The 20,898-nt window shown below is 42.2% G+C and overlaps 1 protein-coding gene across 4 annotated transcripts in view; it reads left to right on the forward strand.

Annotated features, from left to right (window-relative positions):
- LOC137380147 (protein shisa-5-like) overlaps nucleotides 1-20,898 on the forward strand; it is a 92,295-nt gene that overhangs the window by 48,515 nt on the left and 22,882 nt on the right. For all 4 annotated transcript variants that reach the window (XM_068051859.1, XM_068051860.1, XM_068051861.1 and 1 more), the window contains one exon: nucleotides 19,455-19,573. In XM_068051859.1, the coding sequence (XP_067907960.1) occupies nucleotides 19,455-19,573 (119 nt within the window). The remainder of the gene's footprint in view (nucleotides 1-19,454; nucleotides 19,574-20,898) is intronic.

Below are 20,898 nucleotides of genomic sequence, written 5' to 3' on the forward strand. Positions count from 1 at the left end.
GCATACTGAAGTTCGATGACTGAGCTGCCCAGCATCAAGGCGCTAATCGTCTAAAACCAGTTCTGCTGGGCAGGACATGTTGCTCGCATGCCTGACATCAGACTCCTGAAGCAGCTGTTTTACTTAGAACTTGGTCACAGAAGGAGACTCCCAGGAAGACAGCGGAAACGCTTTAGAGATGTTCTCAAAGCATCCCTGAAGAGATCAAACATCCACATTGACTCATGGGAGTCCCTAGCTCGTGACCATCCCAGATGGAGAAAGCTCATTTGGGAAGGCATCATACACCTCGAGGGACTTCGGGAACATGCGTCAGAGGGAGCGCACAAACCTCCAAACTACTCATCTACCTGGCCCTTCAAGCACCACATGTCCCTCATGGCAGAGTCTGCAGATCACGCATTGGACTTATCAGCCATCTCTGAAGCCATTGAATGGGGGCGGAAGCAAGTCATCCCCAAACCCGAGGGACTGCCTAAGAAGAGAAGACATAAGAACAGTGTCAAAACTCAGCATAATACTTTGTGTGGATTAACGATTAGCCAATCCCCTTCTATGGTTCACCATAACATGTTTTGAGTAAGCATAAGGCTCTTGATGGTAGAGCATGCAGAACGGACTTTATTAATGTGCAACGTAGGTGATTAATCTGTACTTGTGCACAGAGAGAAGCTTTCATAAGAACATAAACAGGAGCTGGAGAAAACCATTTATCCCTTTCAAGCCTGCCATTCAACAAGATCATGGCTGATCTTCTACCTCAACTGCTATCCCTGTATCCCTTAATTTTCCTCAGTACCAAAGAATCTATCGACCTCTGTCTTGAATATACTCATCAACTTAGCATCCACAGCCCTCTGGTGTAAAGAATTTCAAAGATTCACAACACTTTGAGTGAAGAAATTTCTCCTCATCTCAGTCCTAAATAGCTGACCCCCTTATTCTGAAACTGTGACCCTCCCCCTGCCCCCGCCCAACCCCGTGTTCTAGACTCCTCAGCCAGGAGCAACATTTTCTCAGCATTTACCCTGTCGAGCCATTTAAGAATTTTATATATCTCAATTAGATCACCTCTCATTCCTCTAAACTCCAGGGAATGTAGACATAGTCTACTCAATCTCTCCTCTAAGAACAAACCCCTCATCCCAGGAACCAGTCTACTGATTCTTCATGTACTCCCGCCAGGGCACCTATATCCATCCTTAGGTAAGGATGCCAAAACTACACATTCGTACTCCAGGTATGACCTTACCAATGCTCTGTATAATTGTAGAAAAGCTTCTTTACTCTTGTACTCCAATCTCTTTGTAACAAAAGCTAAAATATCATTTGCCTTCCTAATTGCTTGCTATACCTGCATTAACTTTCTGTGATTGATTCATGTACAAGGACATATAAGTCCCTCTGAATGTAAACATTTCCCAGTCTCGTACCATTCAAAAAAATTCTGCTTTTTTATTTTTCCCACAAAAGTGGATAACTTCACCACATTGTATTCTGTCTGCCATGTTCTTGCCCACCCATGCAACCTGTTCACATTCCTCCGCAGCCTCTTTGCGTCCTCCTAGTTGCTTACTTTCCCACCTAACTTTGTATTATCAGTAAACTTGGATATGTTACACTCACCCCCTCATCATTAATATAGACTATAAATCAGTACCCCACTAGTTACTACAGCCTGCCAACCTGAAAATGTCCTGTTTATTCCTACTTTGTTTTCTGTCCATTAACCAATCCTCAATCTATGCTAATATGTTACCCCTAATCCCATGAATACTAATTTTGTGCAAGTATCTCTTGTGTGGCGCTTTATCGATTGCTTTTTGAAAATGCAAATACGCTCCATCCACTGGTTTCCCCTTATCCATCCTACGATTTACATCCTCAAAAAGCTATAATAGATTTGTTAAACATGATTTCCATTTCATAAATCCATGTTGATTTTGCTAAATCATATTATGATTTTCTAAGTGCCTTGTTACCGCACCCCTAATAATAGATTCTAGAATTTTGCCTACTACTGATGTTAGGCTAACTGGCCTATAGTTCCCGATTTTCTCTCTTCCTCCTTTCTTAAATAGTAGGGTTATGTTTGGTACCTTCCAATCCTTGGGAACTGTTCTCTAAGGAATTCTAGAAAGATCAAAATCTGTGTACCTTTCAAGCTGCCCAATGACTATTGAAAACCATGCACCTTTTATACATCTTAGTTTGCCTGCGTAAAAGGTACATGACCCAGATAAGACCTCATAATGCATCTAATGGTAAATGAATCCTTTGAGAACATAACCGTCTTAATTATTTATTTCAGCAATATTTTTCTCAAACAAGAATTCCTGACCTATCTACTCTTGAATCCTTTCAATGGTTTTATTAACAGCTAATCTTCCTTAACATTCCTTCCTATAATTAATTAATCCATCTGCCTACGTTCAATACACTAGCCATTAAAATTATACTTCAGTCACTCATAATTGATTTTGTCGCAGCCCTTTAATTCCTTGTTGAGGCATCCGACCATTTTCATGTTTCTTAGACACAAGATGCAAGTTTGTTCATGAACCCTTAACTCTCCAAGATGTCCAACATATAACTCTCTGAATTGTCGAACATGGTCTCATCAGTGCCTCACAATGTTAGAATTGTCTCATGGGACTTTCAGTTTGGAGACCTGTAAATATATCCCAATGTGATTTGTTTTGCCATTTGCTAATGATATGTTGACACTTAACCTTTTTGTCAACCAGCACGCACAGATCCACCTTCCCTGTCTGTGTATTGTCTTTATTTTTAGCACTAACTTGCTTTACATTGATTTTCATGCTGAGTACGGCTGCCACTCATTTATTTGACCAATTCTGTCTCAGTAGTATGTGACTGCCTTCTTACATAATGGTGCTGAGTCATTTGCTAAATAAATTCCCGAGGAGAATTTTTTTTTAAAGCATATTTGTGAGCCTGACCATTATTGCTAATGGATTTCTTAGTAAATCTGTACGTTTACACCTGTTTTCTTTTTTAAATTGGTGGTTTTATTTTCCAAATTGCTGGCCCACTTGTCCTAATTAGCATTTTCATGCTGTGAATTTGGAGCACTCCCCTGCTCAATGATATAATGGTGTTCAGTGCTGAACCTTCAACTTCAGTGCTACACTGAGTATTAGAATGAAGTTTAGTCTGAGGATATAAACTGGCAGTACAGCTCAGTCTCTGAAGCTTCAGCATCAGCCAATGTTCCTTTGGCTTTATTGCACTGACTGTTGCCGGGTGTTCTTTGAACAATTCCTTTTATAAGAAAAAGCCATTCCCCCCCCCCCCCCACTATAGACATCAATATGGCAAGTCAATATAATTATCAGGACTATGTTCTTGACTTTTATTTGAAGATTGGAATCGTATTAACTGACAGGTAGTGCTACACGACCATTGTGTCCAATAAGTTTCACAAAATTGCCACCACATACTCTCTTTTGTACCCTCATTTCTGTTGGTCCTTAAGAGCTTTTAATGTAAAGAAAGCATCCCAAAGAGTTTCAAAAAAGAGGGGGGCCAGGTGTGAACATAAATACTGAGGAGATTTTGAGAAGGTTACTGGAGGCGCAGTCAAAATGTTGGGTTTCGCGAAGGCTTTTGAAAATGGAGAGTGAGGCAGCAAAGCAGAGGGATTTGGAAAGAAAGTTCAAGAATGCAGGGGCATCATGGATGCACTCTTGCCTAGCTGTTTTGAAGCAGACATGTACTCAGCTTGACACTGACCTTAGACTGAGATATTTGGTTTTCCTCCTCCAGGCAAAGTATCTTGGGAAACGATTATTTCTAGTGATCCACTACTCCGGCTGGCTGTTGTCTCATGAATTGTTCTGAACTTGATCATCTAGCATTATTACCCTCAATATAGGAAAACTTCAGTAATTGTTTTTGTGTATTTATTTAAGCAACATTAGATTCTTGTTGTAGTGATCCTAAAGTGGCAAATGAAAGAAAAGTATCTTAAAATGCTAATACAAGGCAATTATCTATATAAAAAAATAAGCAAATTGAGGTTGTCCTTTGTGGGAAGAGAGGGACTCCTGTTTGACAACACTAACAAAATGTCCTAATTGCTCACCAGATAATTACAAAAGCCAGGTAGCAAGGATCCCTTGTAAGGATGTTCCTTAAAGCCAACCACTAAAAGTGTCATGCAACAAGATGCAGTGTTTTATGTAGCCCTTTGAGATTTTTTCCTCAATTAAAATCTTGCTATTGTGCAGCAGATGTACTGCAGGTGAGTGATTCTTAACTCAGACAGATCTGAAGAGCCAACACAGTGTAAAATCTGATAGCAACTGGTGTAGAACAGTAGTTATTATGAAATTGAAGATTTGTTGAATTACAATTGGCTGAGGAGACAATTACACAAATAAAAACAAAGTGCTGGAAATACTCAGCAGGTCTGGCAGCATCTGTGAAGCGAGAAGCAGAGTTAATGTTTCAGGTCAGTGACCTTTCATCAGAACTGGCAAAGTTTAGAAATGTAATAGGTTTTAAGCAAATAAAGCAGGGGGTGAGGAAAAGAGAACAAAAGGGAAGGTGTTGATAGGACAGAGGGTCAGAGAGATTAACAGACAGAGGTCATGGGGCAAAGGCAAAGAGAGTGTGCTAATGGTGTGGTGAAAGACACTGCATTAGTGCAGAGAGGGTGTTAAATGAACAGCCCTAGCCAAAAACACAAACATGAGAAAAACAGTCAGTGGGCAGGCAATGGTAAGTGTCGGGTTCGGGTTGGGTCTGTATTCTGTGTACATCATTCGGGCTCGGGTCGGGCTGGATTGTACTGTTTTGTTTTGTATTGTTTTCATGCAATTTTATTTTCTGTACTAATAACATGTTTTATATTGTCGGGTTGGGCATGAAAAAAAATTAAAGGACTCGGGCCCGGGTTGGGTTCGGGTTGGCTGTGGTCGTGTTGGGCTCGGGTCAGGTTTCAGTTTTATACCTGAGCCAGGCTTCAGGCTCTAGCGTGCCTAATGGGTAAATGAGGTGCTATTCTTCAAGCTTGCATTGATGTTCACTGGAACACTGCAGCGAGCTGCGACAGAGATGTGGGCATGGGAGCGGGAGTGTGGGGGGCGCGGGTGTTGAAATGGCAAGTGACCGGAAGCTCAGGGCCATGTTTACGGACTGAGCAGAGGTGTTCTGCAAAGCGGTCACCCAATCTGTATTTGGTCTCCCCAGTGTAGAGGAGACTGCATCGTGAGCAGCGAATATAGTATACTACATTGAAAGAAGTACAAGTAAATCGCTGCTTCACTTGAAAGGAGTGTTTGGGGCTTTGGATAATGAGGAGAGAGGAGGTCAAAGGACAAGTATTACAGTTCCTGCAGTTGCATGGAAGGGGAAGAGATGTCAGGGGTAATGGAGGAGTGGACCAGGGTGTTGTGGAGAGAATGATCCTTTCAGAATGCTGACACTGAGGGGAGGGGAAGATGCGTTTGGTGGTGGCATCACCCTGGAGGTGGTGGAAATGGTGGATGTGGGGTGGAAAGTGAGGACAAGAGGAACCCTGTTGTGGTTCTGGGAGGGAGGGGAAGGGGTGAGGGCAGAAGTGTGGGAAATGGACCAGACACGGTGGAGGGCCCTGTCCACCACATGGAGGGGGGGGCGGGGGTGCAATCCTTGGTTGAGGAAAAAGGAAGACATATCAGAAGCGCTGTTGTGAAAGGTTGCATCATCAGAGCAAATGCGATGGAGGCGGAGACATTGGGAGAATGCAATGTCGGTACAGGTGGCAGGGTGTGAGGAAGTATATTCAAGGTAGCTGTGGGAGTTGGTGGGCTTATAATGAATATTAGTGGACAGTCTATCCCCAGAGATGGAGACAGAGAAGTCGAGGAAGGGAAGGGAAGTGTCGGAGATGAACCAAGTAAAGGTGAGAGAAGGGTGGAAATTGGAAGCAAAGTTGATAATGTTTTCCAGTTCAGGGTGAGAGCAGGAAATGGCACCAATACATTCATCAATGTACTGGAAAAAGAGTTGGTGGAGGGGGCCTGAGTAGGACTGGAACAAGGAATGTTCAACATATACCACAAAAGGACAGGCATAACTAGGATCCATGCGGGTACCTATAGCAACACCTTTTACTTGAAGGAAGTGAGTGGAGTCGAAGGAGAAGTTGTTCAATGTGAGAATAAGTTCAGCCAGGCGGAGGAGGGTGGTGGTGGATGGGGACTGGTTGGGCCTCTGTTCAAGGAAGAAGCGGAGAGCCCTCAAATCATTCTGATGGGGGATGGAGGTGTAGAGAGATTGGACATCCATAGTGATGAGAAGGGGGTTGGGGCCAGGGAACTGGGAATTATCAAAATGACGTAGGGTGTCAGAAGGGTCACGAATGTAGATGGGAAGAGACTGGACCAGGGCAGAAAAGATAGAGTCAAGATAGGAAGAGATAAGGTCAGTGGGGCAGGAACAGGATGAAATGATGGGTCTGCCAGGACAGTCTGGTTTGTAGATTTTAGGAAGTATGTAGAAGTGAGCTGTCCAGTGTTGCGGGACTATGAGGTTGGAAACTGTAGAGGGCAGATATTTATTTATTTATTTTATTTAGAGATACAGCACTGAAACAGGCCCTTCGGCCCACCGAGTCTGTGCCGACCATCAACCACCCATTTATACTAATCCTACACTAATCCCATATTCCTACCACATCCCCATCTGTCCCTATATTTCCCTGCCACCGACCTATACTAGGGGCAATTTATAATGGCCAATTTACCTATCAACCTGCAAGTCTTTGGCATGTGGGAGGAAACCGGAGCACCCGGAGGAAACCCACGCAGACACAGGGAGAACTTGCAAACTCCACACAGGCAGTACCCGGAATCGAACCCGGGTCCCTGGAGCTGTGAGGCTGCAGTGCTAACCACTGCGCCACTGTGCCGCCTGGAGGAGATGAGGTCAGTGACAGTCCTGTAGACAGTAGCTTGATGTTCGGTGGTGGGGTGATAGTCCAGGGGGAGGTAGGAAGAAGTGTCTGAGAGTTGGCGCTCAGCCTCTGTCCTAATCTCTGGCCGAGAGGGCAGGTATGAGGCCGATTCCTATGCCTTCTCTAACTTGCTATTGATCTGACCACAAAAAATAGTGACACAAAGCAGCTCAAGCTGACTTGCCCTCCAGCTCCTATTTAACCACTCAGTCCATTAACCAGTGCTGCATTCCCTTGCAGCTTCATATCTATTAATAGGTTAAAAAGTCATGTGATTTTTTTTTTTTGCGTGCGCCCATTGATCACAAATCAAATAGGTCTGCAACTTCCTTGTGACTCTACATTACTGCCGTCAACTTGGCTCTGCTAAACAATGTGACTTACTGTCACAGTTGGGGTGACGTAGTGAGTCACTTTCCACATTGGGTTTCATCTGGTTCCTCAGTTCAATGGCATTGTTCTGTTTCTCAGATAGTGGCTGTTCTGTAAAAGGAAGGAAAAGTGTTTGCAATATTACTAATTGTCTTTGGCACAGAAAGAAAATGCCTAAAATAAAAGTTTCTTTTTAAAAACCTTCGAAGACTAGTGTTAGTTTCCCACAAGAATAGGAAAAGAATTCTTAATGTGTTTAGCTGAGTTTAGTACGTAACAACTTATATTTATACAAGTCTTTACAGTACAACTTGTAGTTATGCAAGTCCTTCCCATGTATTTATTGTTTTTAATATGATATAGCAATCTAAACAGCGTGAAGGGTGGCAAATCTGGAGACACAGTCTGCAAAGAAAATTAAAGGGATGTAAATTTAGAGTAGATGTTGCACCGAAGTGCCTAAACAGTCCCTCTAAACGTTCAATGATTGCATATTGTGTAAACTGCTTTATAATCAAGTTGCCTTGCTAGAGATGCTATTACCTTCAGTCCTTCAATCAGAAGGTCAGAAGTGGGGGTGTTCGCTAATCATTGCACCATTCGCGACTCCTAAATACTGAAGCAGTCTGTGTAGAAATGCAGCAAGACTTGGACAATATCCAGGCTTGGGCTGATAAGTGGCAAGTAACATTCGCGCCACACAAGTGCCAGGCAATGACCATCTCAAACAAGAGAGAATCTAACCATCTCCCGTTGACATTCAATGGCATTGCGATTGCTGAATCCCCCACTATCAACATCCTGGGGGCTACCATTGACCAGAAACTGAACTGGAGTAGCCATATAAATACCGTGGCTACAAGAGCAGGTCAGAGGCTAGGAATCCAGTGGTGAGTAACTCACCTCCTGACTCTCCAAAGCCTGTCCACCATCTACAAGGCACAAGTCAGGAGTGTGATGGAATACTCTCCACTTGCCTGGATGGGTACAGCTCCAACAACACTCAAGAAGCTCGACACCATCCGGACAAAGCAGGCCGCTTGGTTGACACCCCATCCACAACATTCACTCCCTCCACCATCGACTCACAGTGGCAGCAGTGTGTATCATCTACAAGATGCACTGCAACAACGCACCAAGGCTCCTTAGACAGCACCTTCCAAACCCATGACCTCTACCAACTAGAAGGACAAGAGCAGCAAATGCAAGGAACACCACCACCTGCAAGTTCCCCTCCAAGTCACACACCTTCCTGACTTGGAACTATATCGCTGTTCCTTCACTGTCGCTGGGTCAAAATCCTGGAACTCCCTTCCTAACAGCACTGAGTGTACCTACCTCACATGGACTACAGTGGTTCAAGAAGGCAGCACACCACCACCTTCTCAAGGGCAATTAGGGATGGGCAGTAAATGCTGACCTAGACAGCGAGGCCCATGTCGCATGATGAATAAAAAAAAGCTTAGATGCAGTCTTTGCTAATTCAGGCTACCTTATTTTTTTGAGGTGTTTAGGAAGTTGTAAAATGTTGCATTGGGTTTTTCAAAGAATAGTATCAAGTTCTCCTGCTTTCCTGGCTAGCATTGCATCCCGATCAAGAACATGTAAAACCAGACTATCTGGCAGTTCAGCCCATTTGCACTCCACACACATAATATGCCATATTTGCCTATGTAACAGTTTCTGTACTTCAAAACTAATTGGTTGTGAGGCACTTTGTGATTTTCTAAGGATGTAACGAGATGTAATATAAATGCAAGTTTGTTCATTCTCTTAATTTTTACAGTACTTTGCTATTGCCACCCATTTGATGCTGTTGTGCCTGCCTGTGTCTGATGCTCTGAAGGAAGTTCCCAGCTGCTGTATAGTAAAACATATACTCATTCAGTGGTACTTGAAAGAGACAGCCATGATGTCTAACTAACTGAGAACAGCTAAAATGTGTTACATTGAGCAAGAAAGTGCCCTTGGATGACAGCTGTCTTTAACAGCTGATATTTTAACTAGTTTTGCTTTAAGGTTGTTTGTTCCTGTTTTAAGACAATAGGGACTTTATACAATGCAACAACTATGCTACGAAGTGTTCACAAATCATGTGACCGGTTTTGTAATTTCTATTATGAAAGGTTGTATGACATTAATTAGAGAAGACTGAAAATAAAGTTTATTTTTGATGTGGTTCCCCTGTGTATTTTTTAAAGTTCCACTTTATGATACATAGCATCAGCAATGTACAAAAAGTAGTCTTGGATACAAAACCTATTTTTTTTAAATAGTCTGTCTTTTCCCCATCAAAGAGCTTATGTGTAGACCTCATAGATGAAATAAGTTTGGGGAATTAAGCCAAATTTCTGTGAATGTGAGCACTCAGCACAAAATTGTCCATAATTACTTCAAGTTGCACAACTTGGCAGTCTCACTTAAAGACGCCATACGGATAGCTGATGTGGGAAATGGAAAATATGACATGTAGTAGAGGAGGTTGTGGCAGAATAGCAGGAAATTTACTTGATGTGCTGTGTGACGTATATTTAATTTCCCAACAATAAATTCTGTAGCCTGGTGAACAGAAAAATTCATCGAAAATATTTGATTAGAGAAAACTGAAACTACCAGCTATTTTCAAACCTTCTTTATGTTGGAGGATTTTTGTGCCTACTCTCGTTCTTGTTTTTGTCTATTGCTTCTCTTACTTTCAATATTCAGATTCTTTTTATTTAACTTTTTTCTTGCTGGGGTATGAGGTTATAGGCAAGAGCAGCCTTCCAGTCCCTTGTCCAATGCGTGAACGTATTCAGTGAGAGTTGCCAGACTATTCAATTGCGTAGAGCATCTCAACCAGTTTTAATCCTCCCCCTTGCTAATTGGTTCCACATGAACATTTTCAGCAGATGGTCATATGATAGTAATTGGGAATGGGGGGTAAACCTGGCTAACCTTTTTCTTTGTCCCTGGCCTTGGTGGACTGAGGCTGATTGTAGTGCCCTAACTGCTGACCTGGCTAAAATCAGCTAATGCAACATAAACGAGGAATGTAATCGATGAGTCTTGGCACTCTGAATCACAAAGCCCAGGTGACTTATTTCCATTTGTTTATTTATATTTCTTGTTGGTTTGCCCAGTTTTGAATTTTGTGGGTCTGAACATTCAGAAAAGGTTGTTCTTTACACTGTTGCATCGTTTAATTGGGAACACCAAGAACCTTCAGCATCAAGAACTTGAGATACAAGTAAGTGGGAATGTGGTTCAAAAGTGCCATTTAAATTCGCATTCCATTAATTTGCATACATCTCAAATAGCGCAAATTAGTAAAATTCCCCTTGGAATTTGATATATGGCCTCCTATTAACCTACGGTACCTGCCTATTCACACAAAGACAACATGTTAGATACTCCTGTGCCAACACTGGTGCTGGTAGATCTTTTATTATACAGGGTCTGTTAGTTCTTTTCTGTGCTTGACATTTTTCAGTATTGAGTTCAATTGTCCATGGAGGCAAGGGCTGTAAAATAACTAACTTACCCAAAATTAGAATCCAGTTGCTTAAACAAGCTGGAATTGACCAGTATAAGCAAATACACACATAGCCATCTGCGCTGAAATTGTCAAAATATAATTTTACCCTTTTTGAAACTAATAGACCTTGGTCCCAAGCCAAAGATCATAATTCCTTTTCAGCATTTTTCGTAGACTTTTCTCCATCCTGGGTGGGCACAGAGAGTAGAGGTTAAGATGCACTTTTACAATCAAACTCAGGCGTACAGTTCTGGTTCTGCTTTAGTGATAGTTCTGTGTTCCCTTCTAAAAGCCTGATGATTTCCATTTGTTGAAGAACTCCGCCACCTCTGTGGTTCCCTTGTTTGATACAATCTCAGGTAGGTTTGTGCATCATCCTGCTCTACTTTCCTGCACAATGAGCTTCTAAATAATAAAGGCAATCAGAATGATTCCTGTTTTGATACCGCTATTATTACAATGGAGCCTGAGTGACTATGCTAGTTGCAAATGTGGTCAAAGACGACCGTGTCCCTGTCCCCATTATCAGAGAGTGCTGTGTCACCATCCCACAGTGCTAGTGAGAGCACATAAAATTCTTAAATTGTAGTTAGTGTGATCAACAAGAACAACTTGCATTTATATAGCTCTTTTAAAATGTTAATAATGCATTCCAACTCACTTCAGAGGAGTGTTATCAAACAAAATTTGATAGAGATATTAGGACAGGTGACCAAAAGCTTGGTGAAACAGATAGGTTTTAAGGAGGTAGAGAGGTGAGAGGGTTAGGATGGGAAGAGTTTAGTGTTCAACATCGAAAGAATACTGCTGAGTGACTGGGATTTTTATTTGTTCCGCGGATGTGGGCGTCACTGGCTAGGCCAGCATTTATTACATACGAACATACGAATTAGGAGCAGGAGGAGGCCACTCGGTCCCCCGAGCCTGCTCCGCCATTCAATAAGTTCACGGCTGAACTGATTACTCCACATTTCCACTTACCCCCAATAACCTTTCACCCCCTCGTTCATCAAGAATCTATCTACCTCTGCCTTAAAAATATTCAAAGACTCTACTTCAACTGCCTTTTGAGGAAGAGAATTCCGAAGACACACGAACCTCAGAGAAAAAAATTCTCTTCATCTCTGTCTTAAATGGGCGACCCATTATTTTTAAACAGTGACCCCTAATTCTAGATTCTTCCACAAGGGAAACATCTTTTCCACATCCACCCTGTCGAGGCCCCTCAGGATCTTACATGTTTCAATCAATTCGCCTCTTACTCTTCTAAATTCCAGCGGATACAAGCCTAGCCTGTCCAATCTTTCCTCATAAGACAGCCTGCCCATTCCAGGTATTAGTCTAGTAAACCTTCTCTGTACTGCCTCTAACGCATTTACATTCTTCCTTAAATAAGGAGACCAACACAGTACACACTACTCCAAATGTGGTCTCACCAATGCCCTGTATAGCTGAAGCATAACCTCCCATTTTGGATTCAATTCCCCTTGCGATAAACTATAACATTCTATTAGCTTTTCTATATACGTGCTGTACTTGCATACTAACCTTTTGCAATTCATGTGCTAGGACACCTAGATCCCTTTGCATCTCAGAGCTCTGCAATGTCTCACCATTTAGATAATATGCTTTTTAATTCTTCCTGCCAAAGTGGACAATTTCCCACTTTCCCACATTATACTACATTTGCCAGATCTTTGCCCACTCACTTAACCTATCTATATCCCTTTGTGGCCCTCTTATGTCCTCTTCACAAGTTACATTCCTACCTATCTTTGTGTCATCAGTAAATTTAGCAACCATACCTTCGGTCCTTTCATCGAAGACATTTATTGCCCATCTCTAATTGCCCTTGAGAAGGTGGTGAGCTGCCTTCTTGAACCACTGCAGTCCATGTGTGGTAGGTACACCCACAGTGCTGTTAGGAAGGGAGTTCCAGGATTTTGACCCAGCGACAGTGAAGGAACGGCGCTATAGTTCCAAATCAGGATGGTGTGTGGCCTGAAGGGGAACTTGCAGGTGGTGATATTCCTGTGGTAAATCAAGGTTTAATGTATTATATACCATCTGTCTACAAGGTGCATCATCTGTAAGCCGAGTTTGAACTTAATCATGCATACTTTCTGAACATATGGCCACTCAGGGAAATAAGACTATTTTAAATAGAGATCGGTGGCTTGTCTACATGTTTTAATGATTAAAATTACAGATCATTGCATGCTTTGTGCTGGAGTGAGGTATCAGCTGTTTTGATCATGGTTTTGAGTTTAATTAGGTCCTTTTCTTCCTGTTTCTAATCATTTTTGTGCATCTTTGTGTATTGGGAAGGAGATTCTCACTGTCAGTCCAACAGCATGATTTCAGCTATAATAAAAGCAAAATACTGCAGATGCTGGAAATCTGAAATAAAAACCAGAAATGCTGGAAATACTGAGCAGGTCTGGCAGCATCTGTGGAGAGAGAAGCAGAGTTAACGTTTTAGGTCTATGACCCTTTATCAGAACAGAAGGTCACTGACTTGAAACGTTAACTCTGCTTCTCTCTCCAAAGATCCTGACAGATCTGCTGAGTATTTCTAGCATTTCTGGTTTTTATAGCATGATTCAGCTGTTAGAGATTAATGAGATCATGAGGTAATGATCTAAACTAGATAAAGGTTCTTTCTTTTTTACTTTTTCCCCTCCCACACCCTGTTTAGCTGAAAGTCTGATGCAGTCGGCAGAGAAACTAATGTGTTTTGAGTTGTTGTGGTGACCACAATCATAGTGCAATGTTCTAAACTGTAGTAATGCTTATGGCAGTCCACAGGACATGCCAGTCATGGATGAGCTGGACGTACAGCCAACAAAATCAGAACTCAGTGATGCCATTGATTCTCTAGCCAGCGGAAAAGCCCCTGGGAAGGACGGCATTACCCCTGAAATAATCAAGAGTATCAAGCCTGTTATACTTTCAGCACTGTACGAACTGCTTTGCCTGTGCTGGGACGAGGGAGCAGTACCACAGGACATGCGCGATGCCAATATCATCACCCTCTATAAGAACAAGGGTGACCTTTGTTGACTGCAACAACTACTGTGGAATCTCCCTGCTCAGCATAGTGGGGAAAGTCTTCACTCGAGTCGCTTTAATCAGGCTCCAGAAGCTGGCTGAGCGTATCTACCCTGAGGCACAGTATGGCTTTCGAGCAGAGAGATCCACCATTGACATGCTGTTCTCCCTTTGCCAGCTACAGGAGAAATGCCGTGAACAACAGATGCCACTCTACGTTGGTTTTCATTGATCTCACCAAAGCCTTTGACCTCGTCAGCAGACGTGGTCTCTTCAGACTACTAGAAAAGATCAGATGTCCACCAAAGCTACTAAGTATCATCACCTCATTCCATGACAATATGAGAGGCACAATTCAGCATAGCGGCACCTCATCGGACCCCTTTCCTATCCTGAGTGGAGTGAAACAGGGCTGTGTTCTCGCACCTACGCTGTTTGGGATCATCATCTTCTCCCTGCTGCTCTCACATGCGTTCAAGTCTTAAGAAGGAATTTTCCTCCGCACAAGATCAGTCTAAGAGCGAAAACCAAAGTACGGAAAGTCCTAATCAGGGAACTCCACTTTGCTGACGATGCTGCATTAACATCTCACACTGAAGAGTGTCTGCAGAGACTCATCGACAGGATTGCGGCTGCCTGCAACGAATTTGGCCGAACCATCAGTCTCAAGAAAACGAACATCATGGGACAGGACGTCAGAAATGCTCCATCCATCAATACCGGCGACCACGCTCTGGAAGTGGTTCAAGAGTTCACCTACCTAGGCTCAACTATCACCAGTAACCTGTCTCTCGATGCAGAATTCAACAAGTGCATGGGAAAGGCTTCCTCTGCTATGTCCAGACTGGCCAAGAGAGTGTGGGAAAATGGCGCACTGACACGGAACACAAATGTCCGAGTGTATCAAGCCTGTGTCCTCAGTACCTTGCTCTACGGCAGTGAGGCCTGGACAACGTACGTCAGCCAAGAGCGACGTCTCAATTCATTCCATCTTCGCTGCCTCTGGAGAATCCTTGGCATCAGGTGGCAGGACTGTATCTCCAACACAGAAGTCCTCGAGGCGGCCAACATCCCCAGCATATACACCCTACTGAGCCAGCGGCGCTTGAGATGGCTTGGCCATGTGAGCCACATGGAAGATGGCAGGATCCCCAAGGACACATTGTACAGTGAGCTCGTCACTGGTATCAGACCCACCGGCCGTCCATGTCTCCGCTTTAAAGACGTCTGCAAACGTGACATGAAGTGCTGTGACATTGATCACAAGTTGTGGGAGTCAGTTGCCAGCGATCGCCAGAGCTGGCGGGCAGCCATTAAGGCGGGGCTAAAGTGTGCCGAGTCGAAGAGATTTAATAGTTGGCAGGAAAAAAGACAGAAGCGCAAGGGGAGAGCCAACTGTGTAACAGCCCCGACAACCAATTTTATCTGCAGCACCTGTGGAAGAGTCTGTCACTCTAGAATTGGCCTTTATAGTCACTCCAGGTGCTGCTTCACAAACCACTCACCACCTCCAGGTGCCTATTCATTGGCCTCCTTGTCTCGAGAGACAAAGAAGAAGAAGACTTCAACTTGGATAATTTGAAAGGTTTACATGGGTGATGACTATTATAAAGATGGTTATAGGATCCACATTTCTACAGATTGAATCATCAGTAGTTACAGTTATATTTCTGTATACACTAAAGGTTAAGGCAGCACTGCAGCCAGGGTCCCCAGGGCGGAGGCACTGTCAGCAGCTCTTCCAAAAGCAATTTTTCCTCGTTCCTTTGTTGATATTTTAGCAGAAAAACAATGTATAATCATATTTTCAAAATCTGTTGGTTCTGGTTAAGAGTTGTGCTGCTAGTTTTGAGAAAATGGGTGGCCTACTTACCTTGTGTTGGCAACTAAGAACTGTAACACATAAAAGGTTTCATGTGCTTCTTACTTAGTGCTACAGTGTAGATTTAGACACAAACCTTTAGTAAACAAAAGCAGTGATTGCATGGAGAATTTTAACATAGTTGCTAGCTCCGCTGATCATAACTACCGCAGCTTTGGTACCAGCACTGAAATGTATTTGCATCTCTGGGATCACCCACCTCAGAAGTGGATTTTGTACCTCAAGGTGTTGCAGGCGCTAAAAGTGCAGGGGTTAGATAAAAATGGCTGCCTTCCTCCAACATCTGGGAAAGTTCAGAAGTTGTGGGTCATGATTTGCAAAGTACTGGATTTTGTGTGTGTGGTTTGTTTCTTTCCTTTGTTATTGTTGATATTCTGAAGACTTCCCAGCAATGTAAATGGGATAGAATCCCAAGCAACACCACATGCTTCCACGATATCAACGCATGATAAGACATACAGAACTTTGCTCTGTATACAGACCAGTAAAGGGAGGTATGTGTTTGACTTCAGTTGCACAATTAAAGGAAAGAAAGACTTGCATTTTTATAGCGCCTTTCACAATCTCAGGGCATCCCAAAATACATTAGAGCTGATGAAGTACTTTTGAAGTGTAGTTACAGTTGTAATGTAGGAAACACAGCAGCTGAGTTGTACACAGCAAGCTCCCTCATCAGCAATATGATAATGCCCAGGCAGTCTCCTCTTGTGATGTTGATTGAGAGATAAATATTGGCCAGGACAGCAGGGAGAACTCCTCTGCTCTTGTATATTCATACGCAGGGACCCGTCCTCTGCAGGCCAAAGGAACATGTCAATGCTTTGCGCCTTTTTTGAATTAAAGTATGGGGGACAGTAGTTCCCTGGTGCATTCTCCATGGCAACGCTTTGACCAATCAGCACCGGTTTCTCAAGCAATACAAATCGTTACTTCCTTTGAAATTTGGCATTCTTGTGTCTGTCCTGATGAGTGCAAGGCAAAAAGCTTCGACAGCATGTCTCTCTTTTTCAGCAATACTCAAATCCCCTTCTCCTCTTCACAATAGTGCCTTGGGATCGTTTACATCCACCTAAGAGGGCGAGCAGGGCCTTGGTTTAACGTCTCATCTGAAAGATAGCACCTCCAACACTCCCTCCGCACTGAGTGTCAGCCTAGATAGTTGCATTCACAACCTTCTGACTCAGAGGCAGGAATTTTAGCAACTGAATCCAGATGACAGTTTTTTGTTACAATTGTGCATAGTGTGTTATGTAGACTTGCTTTCTTCTAACTTTTTAATATTGTATTCAAATGGTATTAAGCTTAACTCTGTAGATCAACACATATTCTACAATCAAAGCAAAGTAGTAGGTTTTGATTGCCAGTAACTGAAGCCTATAACAGGAGCATTGTGTTGGCCTAGCAGTTGCAGTTTGGGATTCTGGACCACCTTCCTTTTGATGCACTTCAACCTTTGTAAATGAAGGAGATCTACAGCTATTGAGTGAATGAGATAATGAGTGACAAGTGGCTTTTAGTGTAATAAGTGTAAGGTAATCCATAAGTATAAATGTTTTATATTTCTCACCCAGCCTTTGGGATTGATTTGGTGTTGGCTCAGTGCATTATGGGATTGGGTGACAGTAAGTCTCTCATGGGACACAACTGTTGCTCCCCTTACAGAGATGACACCACCATTAATGTGTGCGGGGGTTGGCACATCCAATGCAATGATGTAACTAACACAAAAATAACAAAGGTTTAATTAAACAGTAAAGTCAATAAAAAATGAATCATGCCTGGCCTAACAGTCATAGGAGAAATTCAATGAATGGGCAGATAGATGTTGTTCGTATTCAAGGGTTATCCAGGTGCTAACTATAGCTCTAAACAGGGCCAACCCACATGAGGAGCCCTGGCCACATCCTGCTTATTCTGGACACCTGTGGGTGGCAAACTTAACCAGATCCAGGATCAGATACACCATGAGGTGCTCAAACTACACACCATGTTGGCAAAAATAAAGGAGGAGAGGAAGGAACTAAAACACTTTCAGGACCAGCTGTTGGTCAGCAAAGGCAAATATAGTTATCATCTATTCAATCAATGAAAATGGATTTTGAGGCTACTGGATGGGTTATTTTAACTCCAAATTCATTGGTAAGGCTATATATTTAGAATATTGTGTTACGACCAGGTGAGAAAGAGGTCTAGGTTTCCCTTTCAGCCTTCACCTGGTCTTACTGTCACAGGGTTTTATTTTTAAAAGCTCTGTTTTTAGCTCTCCCTTGCTGAATCCTTGTTCACCGCTTTCTAATTATAAGATAAAGAAACCAGCACAAAAAGGTTTTCTTCGGTTTAAAGAAAAAATATTGAAATTTATTAAACTTAAACTCTAATTCGGTTGACGCCTACAGATACATGCGCCCACGCTAGCATGTGTATGCGATACACACATGCAAATAGATACAGAAAAGAGCAGAATAAAAATTAAAGTGTAAAGGTTTGAGGCAATATCTGAAGAGTTGTTGTTATGGTTCTTCGAGCTCACTGTAGAGTCCTTGATTGTAGGTAGATCTTGCTTTTCGTTGGCGCCCAGTATTATTCTTAAACCTTGTTCACTATAGGAGACTTCGGTCTCTTGGGGTTCATGTGTCTTCAGTGGGTTTTTGGAGTTCCGTGAGAAGGAGATGGAAGCAGACAGGAAAGGCTGTGGCGAGCCAGTCAGCAGAGGTCTTTTCAATCCAGGAGCAAAACAGCTTTCTGCCAGTTCAAACACTGTCTCTACATTTTAAAAGTCCCCAGGTTGGCCAGCAGGGTAGTCACGTGACTAACTGGTCTCACCACATCTGTTCTGGGTATTGTATTGGAGCAGGGGATAGCTCCTTTGTTCCCAAAAACTGTCTGATAATATGCAAAAATGTCTTTCCAGTCAGGGGCCTGGCAACCCTTTGTAACAGGCTTTCTCCTCTTCCCAGCAACAATTTGAAATCTAATGTCCATGTGGCAAAATTAATGTGCCTCATTCTTCGCAGGTGGGGGCCTGCATGACAGTTGAATACATTCATTGATGCCTTACCTTCATAACAACATTAAATCCTGGGAGGTATGGATTCTGGTGATTGTGAGAGGAATTGTTTGGCATGTAGATGGGTTAGATGGTGGGTACAAGTGATAATTTCACTCAACCCCTTCCCCTCCGCTCTCTAATTATCAGTAAGTAAAACAAATTTCTATTAAATGAAGCAATTAGCGTTGTGATCAACTGCTTTCAAATAAATTAATGAGCATCCAGTATAGTATCCCATAGAGCTATATATACATGCTGCTGTTGGAAGCAAGAAAATGTCATCTGTCAAATGAATATGTTCAGAATTGAATAATATTACTTCAGCAACTCCTAGAACTTTCATAAGTTTTCTCTATGGTAACTTTACCTTTCAGGAGACGAAGTCAGACTGAGTCGGTCACAATGCAAATTATTGCTGGAAACAATGTCTCCATTTGTACATACCATATTGATAAAATATTTACTGATTTAGAACATTATACCCTATTTTTAATACAGCTTTAATCATGAGTACTCTGGAGAGATATGTGTATAAATGCTGTGCTTTACAGATAATTCCTCACAGTAATGATCCACAACAATTCTTTTGGTAACCTACTTTGTTTTTCATTTTTTTCAGTTTTGGCTCAGTTGTTGCAATCGGAGTGAGCTTTTTTGGGATTTTCCTTTTCTCACTTGTGCTCTGTCTATGCTGCCCTTGTTGTCTTCTGTACAAAATGGCACGAAGAGGACGTCAGCGTAAGTAGCCCAGATTTATGGTTAAAGGAAGTTCTTTCACCTTATTGTTGTCATGAAGCCTTAAGTGGTTGCATAGAACTGAGCATTTGTACTTGTTTGTAAGTATAATGAGAAATATATACAGATGCATCGAGGTCTTGAACTTGCTATATCCCCTTATACCACTACCCATGGAATAACATATTTCTACTTGGCATAAAGTTGAGTATTAAATAGTTAGGGATTAGAAAAATCATTCAGCCCATTTGATTGATTGATCTAACGAGATTTTACCCGCCCCGTCCCTCTCCACTTGTACCATCTAATTGATATAGATTGTTGGCTCCACTCTTTATCTGGAATCTTTTTCCACATGTTACTCAGTCTTGGTGTGAAGAATTTCCTGATTTCTGTCCTAAAAATACCCTTCTCTAATTTAAATCTGTGTCTCCTGATTCTACCCTTGCAGTTCAATTTGAAGTAATATTCTAGGTATACATTTTCTAGAAGAGTATTAAACATGTTTATAAGATCACCACTTAGATCCTCCTTTCTGAGCTGAAAAGCCAAAGTTTCTCCAGTCTTTCTCCATTACTTAGATTCCTGAGATTATCCTCCTGGCTTTTCTCCACTGCCTCTAGTGCTTGAATGTCCCTCATTTTTTGGCAACCAAAACTGGGCACCGTAATCAAAGTGCTTTTGGATCAGAGCGCATAAAATTTAATCATTACCTCTTCTGACACATTGTATTGTTTTGATTATATAATTCAACATCCTATTGGCTTGCTTGATTGAGTATACTAAAACTGCTAGGTCTCTCTCTTTCCGCTTCATCCTTGGCTATTCCAGCACCATTCATGAAGTATGTACATCACCTATTCTTTCTTCCTCTACATTAGTCTGAATCAAATTTCATCTGCCATTGTTCTGCCCATTTATGTATCTTGTCCAACTCATTCTGTAAATTAAGGCACCTCTTCCAATTCCACTGCCCTTGTTATGACCAAGGTGGGAGCAATGCACTGTTAATTCACTCCTACTACTCCACAGGTCACAGCATATTAGTAAAGTTTCCCACCTACTGGAAAAATAGCCAAATTAATCACTTTATTTATCCCCAGAATGAAGCACGCCAAACCAGGTTTCTTCAAACAACATCAGAATTAACTATTTATTAATAAACCAAGTTTTGAACAACAATGAGATGAATCTATATGTATGAAAAGATTTTATAACTCCTTAATCTTCCTAGCCCTCATGCACACATACATTCAAAAATCAATGGTTAACCGGGGAAAACGGAAATATTGACTTTACAACAGTTTCTTAGGAATAATAAAATAACT

Source organism: Heterodontus francisci, chromosome 19 (assembly GCF_036365525.1).
Source record: "Heterodontus francisci isolate sHetFra1 chromosome 19, sHetFra1.hap1, whole genome shotgun sequence".
In the NCBI taxonomy this organism is placed as follows: Eukaryota; Metazoa; Chordata; class Chondrichthyes; order Heterodontiformes; family Heterodontidae; genus Heterodontus; species Heterodontus francisci.